The following is a 14,842-nucleotide window of genomic DNA, read 5'->3' as shown; positions in this document are numbered from 1 at the left end:
TTCATTCGTTTTGTATTTTAAACACTTAACAAACATATATCGTGAAAAAATATTGAATTTCTGTAAATGTTTCTTTTTAAAATTAAGCAGCACAATTATTTTTAAGTCTCACTCCTATTTTTTTGAACGCAGCTGCATATGTTCAGAAGAGCTTATAAACGAAATTCAGGATTGGAGAGTTTCGGACGAGCACTCCTTTTCTGACTATCGGTACATAAGATTCAAAATACTACGGCCGCCACCAAAGCCGATAAATTTACGAAATAAGTCTAAAACAAATTGGACAATGTTCGGGACCTTACTAAAGAACTGTTTATGTCAGCAGACCTTTCAATGTCGAAATAAAGAGGACATAGACGCCAAAGTATTTTTAATAATATAATTTTTTTTTTTTTTTTCAAAAAACCCCACACTACAAGTGTCACTCAAAGAAGTGACTTCCTAGTCATATCTAGAAGAGTGTTTGGCAATACCTTACCAAGAGTCATCTATAAGTTTCTTCTGCATATTTATCTTCCACGTTCCGCTTCGACGTTACCCAGATCAGCATCAGTTCTTCCCGACTAATAATAAGAATTCGTATACTTCCGCAATATAGCAGCCGATAGAAAATATTTGCAGGGTAATAAGACGGATGATCTTTTTGTAGTTCCAAAAATAAAATTTAATTTTACGAAATTAAGAGAATATGATTTAGAAATTTATTTAATATTCTTTACAAAAAACACCATTAATATTATTTATTCATATATTTCATAACAAATTTAACTTTTTTCCAAGAAACCTTAATATATCTTATGATTTCAACACATAATTTTGAAGTTCGTTATAGAATAGGAAAATTGTATGAAATTGTACTTGAGGGATTTAAAAAGAAGTTCGTTTTATACGAGGATTCGTAATAACCGAGTTCGTTATAAGAGATGGTTTTTGTATAACAATAGTTACCAAAATATCGGGACTTGAAAATTTGTTCGTATAACCAAGAGTATTATATGCGAGTTTGACTGTAGTTTTGTTAAGATATTTCCAAAATACTCAATCACATGATATGGCATCCTTAGCTTGCACTATTGTGAATACTGCAGCAGAACTACCAACTTGTAAATACAAATCTTTTTCAAATTTGTTTTGACATTAATATTAACGAATAAATATTTGCCTGAAAATATTTAAAGCAAACGAAAATTTTTCATTATTGAAAGATAATTAAATAATAATTAAGTCTAAAGCAGTAGACAAAGTATATACCTACATAGTTTACTAAAGATAATTACTGATTGAGCACACATTTATCACAAAACGACTAGTTGTGATCATGGCAACAAGTGTTTGTAATTACACCTGTGGTGGCGGCAAAGAACAAATCTATGATTTTCCTAAACTTACTGCGATAATAAGCAAACTGCACCATGAATTCGAAAATTATAAGTATACAGTTTATCGCTGTGCAGCAAAATTTGTGGCGTTGCAAAAAATATTTTTTAGTAAGTAAAAATCTATATAAATTGAAGAATTTTTCGGGAATTAAATTATTGTGTTTCAACACAGCTAGCAATATTCCATACAAATTGGTATTGGCTGTTATGGAACGTCATGGTATACGAGATGGTGATGTCAACTTAATGGTACCTCCCTTTCAATTAACTTCTCTTATACATGATGTATACTATGCCTGCGAAAAATTGGGTCATTTTACAAAATTACCTTTATATAGTTTGGAATCTGCGACAGCAATTCTCTCCAATTTCTTTTGGAATATCTTTGATCCGTAAGTAGCATTTGTTAAAATACCTGTAAGCTGAATACTAAAGAAAAAAAATAAAATTGCAGGCATCGTCGTCATTCGATATCATTGTTGGAGATCAAAATTACTTTTCTACTGCTTTGTAAGTTGTATGCTTCCGATCAGATGATTCCTGAATTCTATAATTTACTACATCACAAGAAGACAAAGTCTGTGCCCAAATTAAATTTTGAATATTTGTTGATTATTTTGGCCAAAATATTTTCATATATTGGTGAAGGAACTGCCTATGGAGCACAAAATATTACATTAGTTATGGATCAGTGTTATGCCAGGGTATGTATAGCAATGTTTTACACCATAGAATAGATATATACCTATTGTATGTTTTACGCTTTTAAGGTAGGATTTAAAAAATAACATTTAACATTTTTTTAGTGTCACAATACATCTGGACTTACCGACTATCAATTTCATTCTCTTTGGACAACAACACAGACGCGTTTTCTAATTTATGCCAATTTAATGGCGCTAATTAAACGTATAGAGGATACCGAAAAACTTATCCATTTAAATGTTTGTGCATCATGTAATATGGACAAAATAACTGGTATACGATTTAAATGTCAATCCTGCAAAGATCTATCGTTATGTTTAAAATGTTTTGCCACCGGTTATAGCACTAATAAACATGTTGTGGGTCATAAAATGTATGAAGTTTTTACTGAGGTAAACAGTAACTCACCATTAACAAATATATCTATTAATTATGTTTAATTAACAGGATTTGCCAACAAAAAAGTTTTCACATTATTTTGCCAAACTCTGTACGGTATTTTTCTGTAATTCTGAAAAGTCAAATGAAGAATCTAAAGGTTTATGTAATATCAATGACACGGTAGTTCATAATGATACAGAATTAGTAACAATTGCCACCAATCGTACTTCAAATGCCTCTACAGTTAGTGTTAAAGCAGCAGCAGCCACAGCGGTAGCTAATTTAAATAATTCGCAATCACCGAATGACAAGATTCAAAACTCAAATATACAAAAAATTGATTGTAAGTTAATAGTTCTGCTGAATAATAGTTTACTAATTTATTTATACTATTTTAGCTTCGCTTTCATGCTTGACTACAACCGCATCAACAGCGTTGAATGTTTCGGGAAAATTGCAAATAATTATAGACAAATTATTGCATCAGAATGAGTATGAGACTATAATTAAAAATTAACTAAAATCCTTTTAATAATATATTTAATTTTTTTCCATTAGAAAACTAGAACTACAATTAAAGTGTGTGCAAACTTCTACTCAAGACGAACTCTCAAGATTTCTGAGCGATCATCAACAATTTTTAATGGATATTATAACAGAAATGCGCAACTTTTCGGTAATTTGAAAAATTTTTACTATTTAATGTGTTATTTTAATATAAATTATTGTTAACAGAAGCATACCTCCACTACTGAAGCAATGAGCTCATTTCCAACATCTAGTACACCAAATCGATCTAATTTTGCTAAAACACCCACAGATTTAGACAACTTCAGTGCGGTTCTTAATCCACAAACTAATACTATTGCTATTAACCATCTTCGTATGCTAAACACACCAAAAGACAATTTAACACATTCAAGTAAGTAAAGCATTATTTAATTTAAACAATTTCCTAACAATAATAAATTATCTAACTTTAATGATGTAGTAAATGGTGCCGATATAAATCGTAGTTATTTGGATGCCAACAAATCAGATTACTCAATAAATGACTTGAGTTTGTGGTTTAATCAAAAACGTTCATCTTCATCAATGCCACCATCCCTAACATCGCCTCCTCAGACTTTAGGTGTACTCACTGAAGTTTCCTCTCAGGATGAACTTAATTATCATGATAACGACGATGATGTCGTCATGACAGTGCATACACGTGAGACCGAAATGACAAATTTCAAACTTTTATTGCATAAAGTTAAAGAGATTGTGGAAGACTCATACAGTGACAATACGGAATTATCCGAAGCTACACAAAATTTGGAAAATGTTTTAGATTCTATTATAAAAACAGAAGAAGGCAGAAGAAAGAGCCTTAACTAATTATTTTCTACTCTCGCTGTTATATTTTGTTTGCAATTCTCTTTTTTTATTTAGCTTTAACATAAAAAATAATGTTTTTATGGAAATTTTTATCATTCCAGAGTATTTTTTATATCTATATACAAAAATATTTTATATGGTCTATAATATGACTGTTTTTTTAAATAAATATATATACCACAAAGGTACCAATAGAGGACTAAACATTTCCGGCGAATTTCGTAACGAGTAAGTATTTGTGTAAATGTATTGGCCTGTACAAGTGTTTTAATATTTTTCACAAAGTCTAAAAAAAATATTCATAAAAAATGGATTTTATCGAGAAACAGAAATCTAGTTTCTAAATTATAACTTGTGTTATCTTAAAACTCGTAAATTTAGTTCAAACATATTCATCTATTTCCGGTCCTGTTGGGAAATGCATCACTGCGCTTCATCTAATGCGCAGTACTTTAGAAAATGCTTAGGAATGCGTTTTTATTAAATGGTGTTTAAAAATTAATTTTAACTACATATTGAAACCTAATTCCGGTCCTGTTGGGAAATGCATCACTGCGCTTCATCTAATGCGCAGTACTTTAGGAAATGCTTAGGAATGCGTTTTTATTAAATGGTGCTTAAAAATTAATTTTAACTACATATTGAAACCAAATCATACACGTTTAATTTTCATTTTATTTCATTTCTTTAAAATCGTTACGATTCTTACAAAATAAAGTCCATTATATTACTAAAAATAGAATTAGAACGCTTAGAAAAACATGTTTTTTGTATTGTTGTAAAAAAAAGAACAAGGAATTAAAGTACTTTATATCTTCCCTTATTGAAGACATGATGAGCTGAACTGAGTTTTAGTAACTCCTCCTTGATAAGACGTGTAATTTCACGTTTCGCTTTTTGTACAGCCAATTCACTGCAACTTTCTATGGCCAAGTAAAGTTTACGTTCACCTTCCGGTGGATTTTTACCATTTGGTACATAAGTGCCGCGCACAGTAAGACCAGCTTCCGAATATTCGGATATTTGAGCTAAAGCTTCCTTAGAAGTAACTTTCCAGCGTGCCTGTTGTGGGAAATCATTAATTTCGAGTTCCTCCTCGTATTTTGTGAAGGAGTTGGGTTGATTTGGAAGAAGTCCAGATATTGTAGCACTTTCCTCTTCGTCTTTGGGTTGGTAATTGAGTTTGTTGTTTAGTTTGGCAGCTAGCTGTTCCACTACGGAACGGGCAGTAATCATTGGCTGTCCAGTTGCGGAGCCCTTAAGAATAGCATCGGCAGCCACTTGAGTGCTGATCTTGCCATCGATGCCCAAATTTTTATTGGAGCTTATCTTAGAAGCCAGACGTTTGGCCAATTCAAGCTTATCAGAGCTCATACCTCCAGCAGCGGCTGTCGTAGATGCAGTAGCTGCTGGAGCGGAGCCAGCAATGACCGTACTACCCGCCGTAGGGGTGGCAACCATAGTAACTGCAGGCGTGGGTATGGAAGTGTCTTTGACTGTACGTTTTGCAGCAAACAGCTGTTCAATTTGTTGATCAATATCTTGTTCAATATCTTCTTCATCATCCGAATCAGCCAATCCCAAAGCAGCTTTCTGGAGTTTTTTGCTTTCCTTGGCGGCATTAGCTTCTTGCTCGTCGAATTTAAAACCTTTGCCACTAAAACCGCCGCCAGTATGAACTTTCTTTCCTTCAGCTTCTTGAGCATTCTTATAATCATTCCATAGTTTTTGCAATTCTTCGGGTACTACAGACTCGGCAAGTTCCAAAGCTCTTATAATGTCACCAGCATAACGGCCTTGGTCGTAAGTTAGGAAAGTCCATGCACTGCCCTTTTTCCCAGCCCGCCCTGTACGACCACATCTGTAGAAAAATAATCGTTAATAATGAAGAGAAAAATTGGGCGCAATGAGTTATTCTTCAAATTGTGCTTTTTTATGTACTTGAATTAACTTACCTGTGAACATAATCTTCATAATGATTGGGCACATCATAATTAACAACTAAAATTAAATCCTTCACGTCTAAACCGCGAGCAGCTACAGACGTAGCTATCAATAAACGCACCTTACCAGATTTAAAGTCTAAAATTGTCGAATCTCTATCGAACTGATCAATACCTCCATGCAGACTCATACAAGGATACGAAGCTTTCATTAGATCGCGCAAAAGTATGTCGGCATTCTCTTGTTTATCCACAAAAACTATAATACTACCCTTTTCCTGATATATACCTAACAGTTCTAAAAGTTTAAAGAATTTAGCATCATCTTCCATTATGGCAACATGCTGCTCGACATCTTTACACACTATTGATCGGCCGCCAACAATTACTTCTATCGGTTTCTTTAGAATACGACGTGCCAAAGCTTCCATTTGTCGTGGGAATGTGGCACTAAACATAACTGTCTGTCGATCTGGACGCACATTATCTATAATGCGCATTACTTGCGGTTCGAAACCCATATCGAACATACGGTCTGCCTCATCCAATACTATATACGTGACACGTCTCAAATTAGTTACACGTCCCGAGTTGGCAGCCAACATGTCTATCATACGTCCCGGAGTGCATACAATTATTTCGGCGCCTCTTTTCAGTTCAGCTATTTGTTCCGAGATACCAGTGCCACCATAGACACATACTGCTCGTAGATTTAGACTTTTAGCAAATTTCCTAATATCTTTGCCAATTTGCATGCATAGTTCACGGGTAGGAGCCATAATAATCGAAATTGGACCATCACCGTCTTCTAATGGAGGTTGATCCAAAATGTGCCTAAACATTGGTAAAATGAATGCTAGCGTTTTGCCACTGCCTGTTTTAGCAATACCTATAAGATCACGTCCAGACATAATAGCCGGAATCGCTTGACATTGTATGGGAGTTGGTTTTTCAAAACTTAATTTACGTAGAATATCCATTTCCTTTTTGCTAACACCACACTGAGCCCATGTCTGAAAAATAATATAGAAGTTGTACTTGTGGATGGTAATTTATTCATATTTTTGTTTAATAACATACCTTAATTGGCTTTGGACACCCTTTGCCCTTAACTTGTATTCCCTCCAATTCAGTACGATATTTTTCAACTTCTTGCTGCGTCATGCGCGCAAGCTCCGGAACTTCCACATAGAAATTTTTACGAAATGGGGCGTAATCAACGCCGGAATGATCAATTTTAGCCAATTCCTTGCGATGTTTATTTGCTAAACTCGCTGCTGTATCCTTTATATCTTCTAATTCTTCTTCGCTAGAATACTCTAGACTGTCCATGTTTTGTTCAATAAGTTCTCCTTTATTTTTATCTTTTGTGGTTTTCTTAGCCACACCAGTGAGAATAACGACACCCTGTTGATTTTTCTTGGGTTGAGTAATAATATGATTAACGTTGCGTACTTCTTTGTCGACTTCTTTCATATATGCATCCAATGGATCGATTTCATCGTCTTCCTCAGTCGCCTCATTATTGCCTGTATTATCTGCCGTTTTGGATTTTTGCTCCAGCTGATCCATTTCCAGCTTTTCCTGTAGTTTCTTCTGCTCTAACTGCTGCTGTTGGATCTTTTGCTGCTGTAGCTGAATTTGAAGTTTTTGTTTCTCTTCTTTAGCCTCCTCCTCTTCTCTAAGAGCTTCGATTTTAGCTTTGGCAGCAATTACTATACTCTTCGATTTTAATCTATACACTTTTTCGTCATCTTCGTCATCTTTGGGTTTTTTGATACGATGGAATTTAGATGGTGGTGAATCCGGTTCTTTCTTTATGTCAACTGCAAAACTGTTGTCCTCCTCTTCCGATTCGTCTTCAAGACTCCATTTTTTAGCCGTAGCCGTAGTTGTCGGAGGAGGTAGCAATGATTTTAATTCTTTTTTATTTGCTTCTAATTCTCGGAGCTTGCGTTCGGCACGCCAACGTTCTATACGTTCACGACGTTTTATCATTTCAAGTTCTAAACGCCGTTGTTCTTCTTCTTTATCGAGCTCCTCTTCCTCAGATTCAGAGCTACTGGAATCTGCTTTGATTAATATTGGTGGTGTAGATGTTGTATTCCTAGCATATTCAGCTTCTCTTTCGCGTTCACGCTCACGTTCTCTTTCTCTATCCCTTTGACGTTCTCGCTCACGATCCCTTTCCCGTTCCTTTTCACGTTCCCGTTCTCTGTCGCGTTCTGCTTGACGACTACTATGAATAGATATTTTATACATACATACACATCTATTTTGGAAATATGTACTTACAATTTCTCACGTTCATAATCTTTTGATTTTGATGGTGATTGCCTTCTGCGCTTATCATCCCTCCTGTTGCGATCCATGTCCCTTGGGTCCCGTTCATTTCGATCACGTTTCCTATCATCTCGCATTCGGCTATTTCCATTACCATTACGCGCAAACCTATTATCCTTTGGCGATCGAGACCTACTTCTGGAATAACGTCGTTTCCTTTCTCTATCGCGATCCCTATCACGCTCTCTTTCATAGTCCCGCTCCCTCTCATAGTCCCGATCTCTGTCACGTTCCCTTTCACGATCACGATCTCTTCTAAAAATGGGGAAAATTTATCATAAATTTTATTAAAATTCTTGCAATTAAAGTGATTATCTCTTACCCTGAACTACTTTTTGACATTTTTGCAGCCTCAAAATATATTTCTTATCAAACGTTAATAAACTTTAGTTTTTCAATTTGTGTAGTGTAATTTTATAAAAACACTATTCTTTGCTTTTAATACAATTTGAAATTATTTGCACGATAAAATATATAATTTTACTCCAGAAAAAAAGCCGCACACAAAAAAGCAAAACAAAACGTTTGTGTTTTTGACGTTTGTCGTGTCGAGTATGTTCAGTATATTCCGTTGTTACATGTTCAGTCATACGTCAAAATTTTTTTATTTACTGTCAGCTGGTTTTTAACGGCAACGATAATTCAGATAAGGGAAAATCCCTGAAAAAAATAATAAATTAGAAAATAGAAATCTAGAAAATGGTATGAGTCCATGATACAACCATATTATTGTTTTATTATGGTATGAGTCCATTAAAAATTGAAAATATCAAGTACATATTTCACACATTTGATTTCTCTTTTCGAAAAGTCAATACTGATAAAATAATACAAATGTATGTATGCAGTTATTTCACGTGAAAAAGTCGTAAATTGTGTGTTTTCCAATATTCATTATCTATTAGGTGATATTTCATAATTTAGATACATTCATAAGAAATGTTTTCTATTTGTATTTGTATGGACCAAATTTCTATTTGTAAGTGTAATAGTATTTTTGACAATAATAGACTTGAAATAAATATTGGAACTATTATAACTTATATTTAAATTTTACGCGTTTTTGATTTGAGTGCATTTTCTTTGGTCCCAACAAACTGCGCAAATTATTGTAATATTATACGTATTTATATTTTTTTCAGACATTAAAGGGTTATTTATAATTTTTAATATCGTTGAAAATTGTAATTGCCGGCTTACAGTCGATCTTAAGCTGCCGCCGTTTTTTTAGTGTCAGTCGCCGCCTCCGTAAATGTTTGTTGCCGCAGCTCTTTGTTGTACTTCTTTTGTTTTTTGGTGAAAAAAAATATTTTAGCAATTTTAATAACAATTTTTATGCTTGTAATCACCAATTTTACGATTACGGAAACATAATAAACGCGAGAAAATAAAAATCTCGATAAAAAATAACAAATTTTATTATATTTTTCTTGTTTTAAAAACGGCTTCAAAATTGGCAAAATAAGGAAAAATAGGAAAATGAGCTACAACGACAAGAACGATGGGATTTCGAAGGAGGAGTGGTTAATGCGTCTGGAACAATTTCCGTTTAAACAAGCTGACATGAATCGTTTAATAATGAACTATTTGGTTACAGGTAAGTAAATTATAGAATAAAATACTAAACTATGTATATGGTAGAAAATGATTTTTTGCCTTTAGAAGGATTCAAGGAGGCAGCAGAAAAATTTCAAATTGAAGCTGGTCTGGAACCTAGCATTGAACTGAATTCATTGGATGATCGTATTCTAATACGTGAAGCTATTCAGAATGGTCGCATACAGGAGGCAACACATTTGGTCAATCAATTGCATCCCGAATTGTTGGATACTGAACACCATTTGTTTTTTCATTTACAACAATTGCAACTAATTGAACTCATTAGGTAAGCAAGCTAAATATAGACATTCATCCCTTAAATAAATTAATAAAAATTTAACAAACTTGTGAGATAAATTATCCTATCTAGAGTGTTTAGCAATAGTGTATGTGGTCACTGATCAGATATTGCACTTTAATGAATTGTCTAAAATGTATTTTAAGAAAATATTTAAAACAACGTAAGCAAAACTTATTTTTTTATACAGAGCTGGTAAAATTGAAGATGCTTTAACATTTGCTCAAAATAAATTATCCGAAGCAGGTGAACATACTCCAGAGGTTTTGAGCGAATTAGAAAGAACTTTGGCACTTCTGGCCTTTGAAAAACCACAAGATAGTCCTTTTGCATATCTACTGGAGCAATCTCACAGACAAAAGGTAACCCTTATACATACTACTAAACTTCATTTTTACATTTCATTATATTTATATTGAAAAGATTGCCAGTGAATTGAATGCTGCCATTCTTAAGTGTGAACATAGTGCAGACTCAACACCGAAAATTATGTTTTTGTTGAAATTAATTATGTGGGCCCAGTCGAAATTGGATGCCAGTGAAGTTAATTATCCAAAAATGAAAGATTTGGAAACTGCCCTTATTGAACCTAAATAAATGATTTTTTGTAATTTTTCAACATCATTAGATTATTTTTAAGTTTTATCCGTTCAATTAATAAAACGTATTAGAATTAATAAATCATATAGAATTAAAACGAAGCAAAATAAAATATTTTAGAAGTCGTACCTAAATACTACTTTAATTTATATATTTTATGTCATTCATTTGTAACTGGTAGATGTTAAAAATATAATATTAAATAAATATGCAATGTAATAACTAAATTTAAACATAAATGCAGTAATTGATTTTAATTTATTTTAGAAAGCGCTTTAATATAAAGTCGTACCAAACACAAAGAAAAAACTAGTTTTTGAAGATTATAATAATCATAGTTTAGCTCAGTGATAAAAAACTTGAAACATTGAATGCATATTACCCAGTCTGGCTTTTATAACCCATTTAATGCAAATTAGTCCCTTCCAATAGGACTAATGTCAAGCTCACCCAATTATGATTCCTATAATTACCATTTAGGGATATATGTATGTTGTATGTAAATCGCTATTTTATAGTATATTGTATGTAGTATGTATTAATAACTTTAATACATACTACTATGTGAAAATAAAAAAACATTTTTTCTTTTATATTTTTTAAGATTTCATTACGAAACAAATTTAAAAATTGCAATTAATGAAAAGTATAAAATTAAACTAACTGGTAATAATGAAAACATTCACATAAATTGTTGTACGATGTTAAACAAATTATAAATTTCGAAACAGTGATTGACCTAACTGTAACATGTAAAAATATGCCTTATGATGTAATTTGTTTAAATAAAATTTACCAACCAAAAAATAAGTCCATAGCTTTGTTCATTATACCAGAACTCTTCTGAGGCGCATTAACACCCGCCACAACGGAGGTATCATTTTGAGCACTCTTATATGCGGTTTGGGCCAAAGGGCGGACTTTCGGAGTTAATGAGCTGCTGTAAAGAAAATAACAATTGTGATTTCGTTTTACTTGCTTTTTTACAATTTACTAGGTTATTACTTACTTTGTATTATTTTCACATAGATTTTCTTTGTCAATTATGTTTTTATCTTTGCATTGTGTTACACCAATCATTATATTGTTGGATAGTATTTTCTCATTGTAATTGAGAGCCTTGTCGCATTCCAGACGTGAAGAGTATTTTATATGCACCCAGTTACCATTTTGAGAAGGAAATACTTTGTCTACAATTGTGCCACATTGGGCAAAATGTTGCATTACAGTCGATGTGGCAGTAGATGGAAAACCGAAAACAGTTACCCAGAATTCTGTATAACGTGGCTGGGGTGGGCACTGCATCATTAGGGAAGCATTATTAATACCTCCCGTATTGTTGACATTGCCAGTCCCAGGTACTAATGGAGACATAACACCCATGCGTGAGATATTAAAAGAAGAGTTATTACCCATGTACGATTCGTTAAACTGTCCAGCTGGAGTGTTTTGATGTGTACTCTGATTCATATTATATGCCGAACTGATACTAGCATTCTGCTGGCCCATTATTGGTGTGCCAAATTGGTTTTGAGGTTGCAGAGAGCGTGTTGGTGTTTGAACTTGATTGCGATCATTGCGTAAAGAATCGAATAGACCTTGTGTAGGTGGACCCGACATACTGGCATTATGGCTCTGGATTGGTGTTCCTGGGTAGTTGTTGATATTTTGTATAGTCGGTGGTGTTTGTTGATAACCGCCAAAGAGGGTTTTCTGACCCAAGACAGAACGGTTATAATCTTGTGGCGAGTTTGCTCCCATTCCACTAGGAGATGTGGCAAATCCAAACGATACATTTCTTGCTCCCGCCTTATTTGGTGACAGTGTGTTATTCCTGGGAGTTGTAGGTGTTTGCTGTTCCCCCAACAGAAATGATGGTAAATATTGGTTTGTAGCTGGGCTACCACTTGGACTTCCTAACGCCATTGGTTCCATATTCCTGTATTTCGAGAATTTAATTCAATATTAATAATTTTAACAAAAATAAACGCTTAGACCAGCCGCAATGTTTTTTTAATGAAAAGCCTTTGTGCGCTTGACAGCAGCTGTCATCAGAGTCCTGCGCCGACAAATATTAACGGCGGCGGCGACTGACACCAAATATGTCGGCGGCGGGTTAAAATCGACTGTAAGCCGGCTAAGTCTTCAACTACGTTTAGTTTTTAAATTTTCAACGATTTTAAATAAAAACGGAATCCGAGAGATCAGAAAGTGGGATTTTGGAAGCAAATATATTGTTTATAACAACAAAACAGAGCAAGCTCAAAAGTTGTGTGAGAAATTATGCAGGGATGAATAAAAAATTCTTAAAAATTAAAAACAAATCCTTTCTCCAAGTTTTACGAGGATCTGCCGATATTTAACCCTATCCTCCATATAAAACATTGCATTAAGAAAATTATCAATAACGTAAAAACAAAGATATTTTATTTGTTTATTTACTAGCTATACCCAGTGTGCTGTGCTACCCTAAAAGCAATATAAACAGCTTAACGATTTTGATGATTCTAACTACAATGGTTTTCCAGATATACAATTTGTTACATATGGGAGATTCCACGCAAATTATTGCAATTTCTGTAAATGTTCTTCAGTAAAATTTGAAGACTCTAGCTCTAATAGTTTCTCAGATATACGAATTTTTCTATTTAATTCATATGGGAGTTCCAAGCCCCCCAGATGAAAGTCCGCCCTTTTTTCTCCAAAATGTTCAGATGAATATTAAAGTTCTTCGTGCAAAATTTGAAGAATTTAGTTCTATTAGTTTCCCAGATAAACGAATTTTTGTATTTAATTCATATGGGAGGTTCCGCTCCCCTCATTGATAGTCCCCCAATTTATTACCCAAAATGTTTACATGGTTGTTAAAGTTCTTCCAGAACAACATACTTTAAAGGGATCACAAAGAGATTGAAAAATATTCCAAAAGTTTCCTTCACGAAGGGTAGTCATCTTGTCGCGATGTGAAGGCTTAAGTGCGATGAATCTCATGGGCCATGCTGACGGAGACAGCTTTGCTTGAGCTGGCTGCCTCCTAGGGGTCACCCTTGTCAGACGGGTCATGAGACGAGCACGAAACTAAGAACTACCCCTCCCACCTAACAGATGTCTGTTTCCCACATTGGGCGGTCTGTTAGTAACGATCTGTTGATTTGCTTCTCCTGTCACTGAGACAGGGCAATCAACAGAAAGTCCGTTTTGAATCATTTGATTCACGCACTTAAGTGAGCAAGTCCTGAAATCCATCAAGCGTCTGTTCCAGATTGGACGGCTTGATGGTCTGTTTGCTCCCAGTGGGACGGCAGTTTATAGTCCTGGCAGTAGGCCAAAAATGCAACAAAACCCTCCCCCCCCAAGAATGTCAGAGAAGAAAGAATGCCCCTCGTATCCGGTCCGGGGCTTGATAATATCCGGAGACCCTATTCCCACAGCGGCGACACCGGGCTGTGGTGAATCGAAAGCGACTGGCGTCCGGACTAGTCAGGTGGTAGCACCAGGCTTGACTACTCCGCGAGCTTCTGGAGCAACAACAACAACAACAACCGCAAGTAGCCGGCCCAAGCTGGCTGCTTGTAAACCAAAACCGCCCACTAAGCCTTCGGGTGTGGGTAAAGGTCCCAGCGGTGAGGTACCTCTGCCTGCCGTGGCGAGTACCTCTGCAGCCGCAAAAGCAGCCCTTGCTGATTCAAAGTCAGCTCAACCCCTGTCTTCGGGTGACAACAAGGTCTCCCAAGTGCCCTGTGCGAATGTGGAATCGTCGACCCTGATGACGGATTCCTCTGCTGCACCTCCCCCTACATTGGAAAAGTCGTCGAACTCGTTGTCGGGCTCTTCCAATGTATCCCTAGAGTCTTCCCCCAGGCACAAAACACCTTCCAGAAGGGCTTTTGTTCATCGGCGGGCCGCCGAGCGCGTCGTTGAGCGTCATGGCGCCAAACCCAACGATGCTTTAACGAGAGACGAGAAATCGTCCAGCCTCCTGGCTAGGCTAAAGGGCTCCAATCCTCCAGCTGAGGCAGAAGTGGTTAGACCTGCTGCCGAGGCGCCTAAACGGCAACGATCTGAGGAGGAGACCCTTACTTCTATGCCGAACGACCAGCCGACTAAACGTCAAAAACAGGCGCAAACCATTGTCATCAATAGGCCTTTCAGTGAAGTGGCTAGAAACCCACTGGTAAGGGCTATTGTTGACCAAAGCAACAGCGACGGAGCCA

General features: G+C 35.4%; 4 protein-coding genes across 9 annotated transcripts; 2 read left to right on the top strand and 2 right to left on the bottom strand.

Annotated features, from left to right (window-relative positions):
• The first annotated feature begins 1,097 nt into the window (after positions 1-1,097).
• Positions 1,098-4,007, top strand: LOC119599692 (dystrobrevin beta). 2 transcript variants are annotated; one of them, XM_037949583.1, is made up of 9 exons: positions 1,098-1,487; positions 1,552-1,771; positions 1,834-2,083; positions 2,186-2,476; positions 2,532-2,808; positions 2,864-2,957; positions 3,024-3,141; positions 3,204-3,387; positions 3,457-4,007. In XM_037949583.1, the coding sequence occupies exons 1-9, from the start codon at positions 1,319-1,321 to the stop codon at positions 3,843-3,845; spliced, it is 1,992 nt and encodes a 663-aa protein (XP_037805511.1). In that variant the 5' UTR covers positions 1,098-1,318; the 3' UTR covers positions 3,846-4,007. The 2 variants fall into 2 exon arrangements, with proteins under 2 accessions (XP_037805511.1, XP_037805510.1); XM_037949582.1 differs by having other exon boundaries at positions 1,099-1,487; positions 3,201-3,387.
• Positions 4,008-4,502: 495 nt separating this feature from the next.
• On the bottom strand, positions 4,503-8,693 carry LOC119599662 (probable ATP-dependent RNA helicase DDX46). 2 transcript variants are annotated; one of them, XM_037949530.1, is made up of 5 exons: positions 8,454-8,693; positions 8,084-8,386; positions 6,869-8,024; positions 5,801-6,801; positions 4,503-5,706 (listed from the first exon to the last, which is right to left on the bottom strand). In XM_037949530.1, the coding sequence occupies exons 1-5, from the start codon at positions 8,471-8,473 to the stop codon at positions 4,644-4,646; spliced, it is 3,543 nt and encodes a 1,180-aa protein (XP_037805458.1). In that variant the 5' UTR covers positions 8,474-8,693; the 3' UTR covers positions 4,503-4,643. The 2 variants fall into 2 exon arrangements, with proteins under 2 accessions (XP_037805458.1, XP_037805457.1); XM_037949529.1 differs by having other exon boundaries at positions 6,869-8,027; positions 8,454-8,687.
• A 652-nt stretch (positions 8,694-9,345) lies between these two features.
• Positions 9,346-10,867, top strand: LOC119599667 (glucose-induced degradation protein 8 homolog). 3 transcript variants are annotated; one of them, XM_037949540.1, is made up of 4 exons: positions 9,346-9,728; positions 9,797-10,016; positions 10,219-10,390; positions 10,452-10,867. In XM_037949540.1, exons 1-4 carry the CDS (start codon positions 9,611-9,613, stop codon positions 10,623-10,625), a joined length of 684 nt encoding a protein of 227 aa, XP_037805468.1. In that variant the 5' UTR covers positions 9,346-9,610; the 3' UTR covers positions 10,626-10,867. The 3 variants fall into 3 exon arrangements, with proteins under 3 accessions (XP_037805468.1, XP_037805464.1, XP_037805465.1); XM_037949536.1 differs by having other exon boundaries at positions 9,773-10,016; XM_037949537.1 differs by having other exon boundaries at positions 9,348-9,728; positions 9,794-10,016.
• A 129-nt stretch (positions 10,868-10,996) lies between these two features.
• Positions 10,997-12,679, bottom strand: LOC119599666 (nucleoporin Nup35). Of its 2 annotated transcripts, none has more exons than XM_037949535.1 (2): positions 11,638-12,679; positions 10,997-11,565 (listed from the first exon to the last, which is right to left on the bottom strand). In XM_037949535.1, the coding sequence occupies exons 1-2, from the start codon at positions 12,561-12,563 to the stop codon at positions 11,421-11,423; spliced, it is 1,071 nt and encodes a 356-aa protein (XP_037805463.1). In that variant the 5' UTR covers positions 12,564-12,679; the 3' UTR covers positions 10,997-11,420. The 2 variants fall into 2 exon arrangements, with proteins under 2 accessions (XP_037805463.1, XP_037805462.1); XM_037949534.1 differs by having other exon boundaries at positions 11,008-11,568.
• Between the last annotated feature and the right edge of the window lie 2,163 nt (positions 12,680-14,842).

This window comes from Lucilia sericata, unplaced genomic scaffold (assembly GCF_015586225.1).
Source record: "Lucilia sericata isolate MDLA Ls3-8-SP2 unplaced genomic scaffold, ASM1558622v1 Contig000084F_arrow, whole genome shotgun sequence".
Lineage (NCBI taxonomy): Eukaryota > Metazoa > Arthropoda > Insecta > Diptera > Calliphoridae > Lucilia > Lucilia sericata.
This window is presented reverse-complemented; position numbering and strand designations above follow the sequence as displayed.

Bases quoted from the DNA above. Each gene is read 5' to 3' on its own strand.
- LOC119599692 (XM_037949582.1), top strand. From the start codon at position 1,319: ATGGCAACAAGTGTTTGTAATTACACCTGTGGTGGCGGCAAAGAACAA. The intron at 1,488-1,551 runs GTAAGTAAAAAT...GTTTCAACACAG, and splicing joins GTTGCAAAAAATATTTTTTA to CTAGCAATATTCCATACAAA. The intron at 2,477-2,531 runs GTAAACAGTAAC...TTTAATTAACAG, and splicing joins TGTATGAAGTTTTTACTGAG to GATTTGCCAACAAAAAAGTT.
- LOC119599662 (XM_037949529.1), bottom strand. From the start codon at position 8,473: ATGTCAAAAAGTAGTTCAGG. The intron at 8,028-8,083 runs GTAAGTACATAT...ATCTATTCATAG, and splicing joins GATTATGAACGTGAGAAATT to TAGTCGTCAAGCAGAACGCG. The intron at 5,707-5,800 runs GTAAGTTAATTC...ATTTTTCTACAG, and splicing joins TATGAAGATTATGTTCACAG to ATGTGGTCGTACAGGGCGGG.
- LOC119599667 (XM_037949536.1), top strand. From the start codon at position 9,611: ATGAGCTACAACGACAAGAACGATGGGATTTCGAAGGAGGAGTGGTTA. The intron at 10,017-10,218 runs GTAAGCAAGCTA...TTTTTTATACAG, and splicing joins CAACTAATTGAACTCATTAG to AGCTGGTAAAATTGAAGATG. The intron at 10,391-10,451 runs GTAACCCTTATA...TATATTGAAAAG, and splicing joins AGCAATCTCACAGACAAAAG to ATTGCCAGTGAATTGAATGC.
- LOC119599666 (XM_037949534.1), bottom strand. From the start codon at position 12,563: ATGGAACCAATGGCGTTAGGAAGTCCAAGTGGTAGCCCAGCTACAAAC. The intron at 11,569-11,637 runs GTAAGTAATAAC...TTTTCTTTACAG, and splicing joins CTATGTGAAAATAATACAAA to CAGCTCATTAACTCCGAAAG.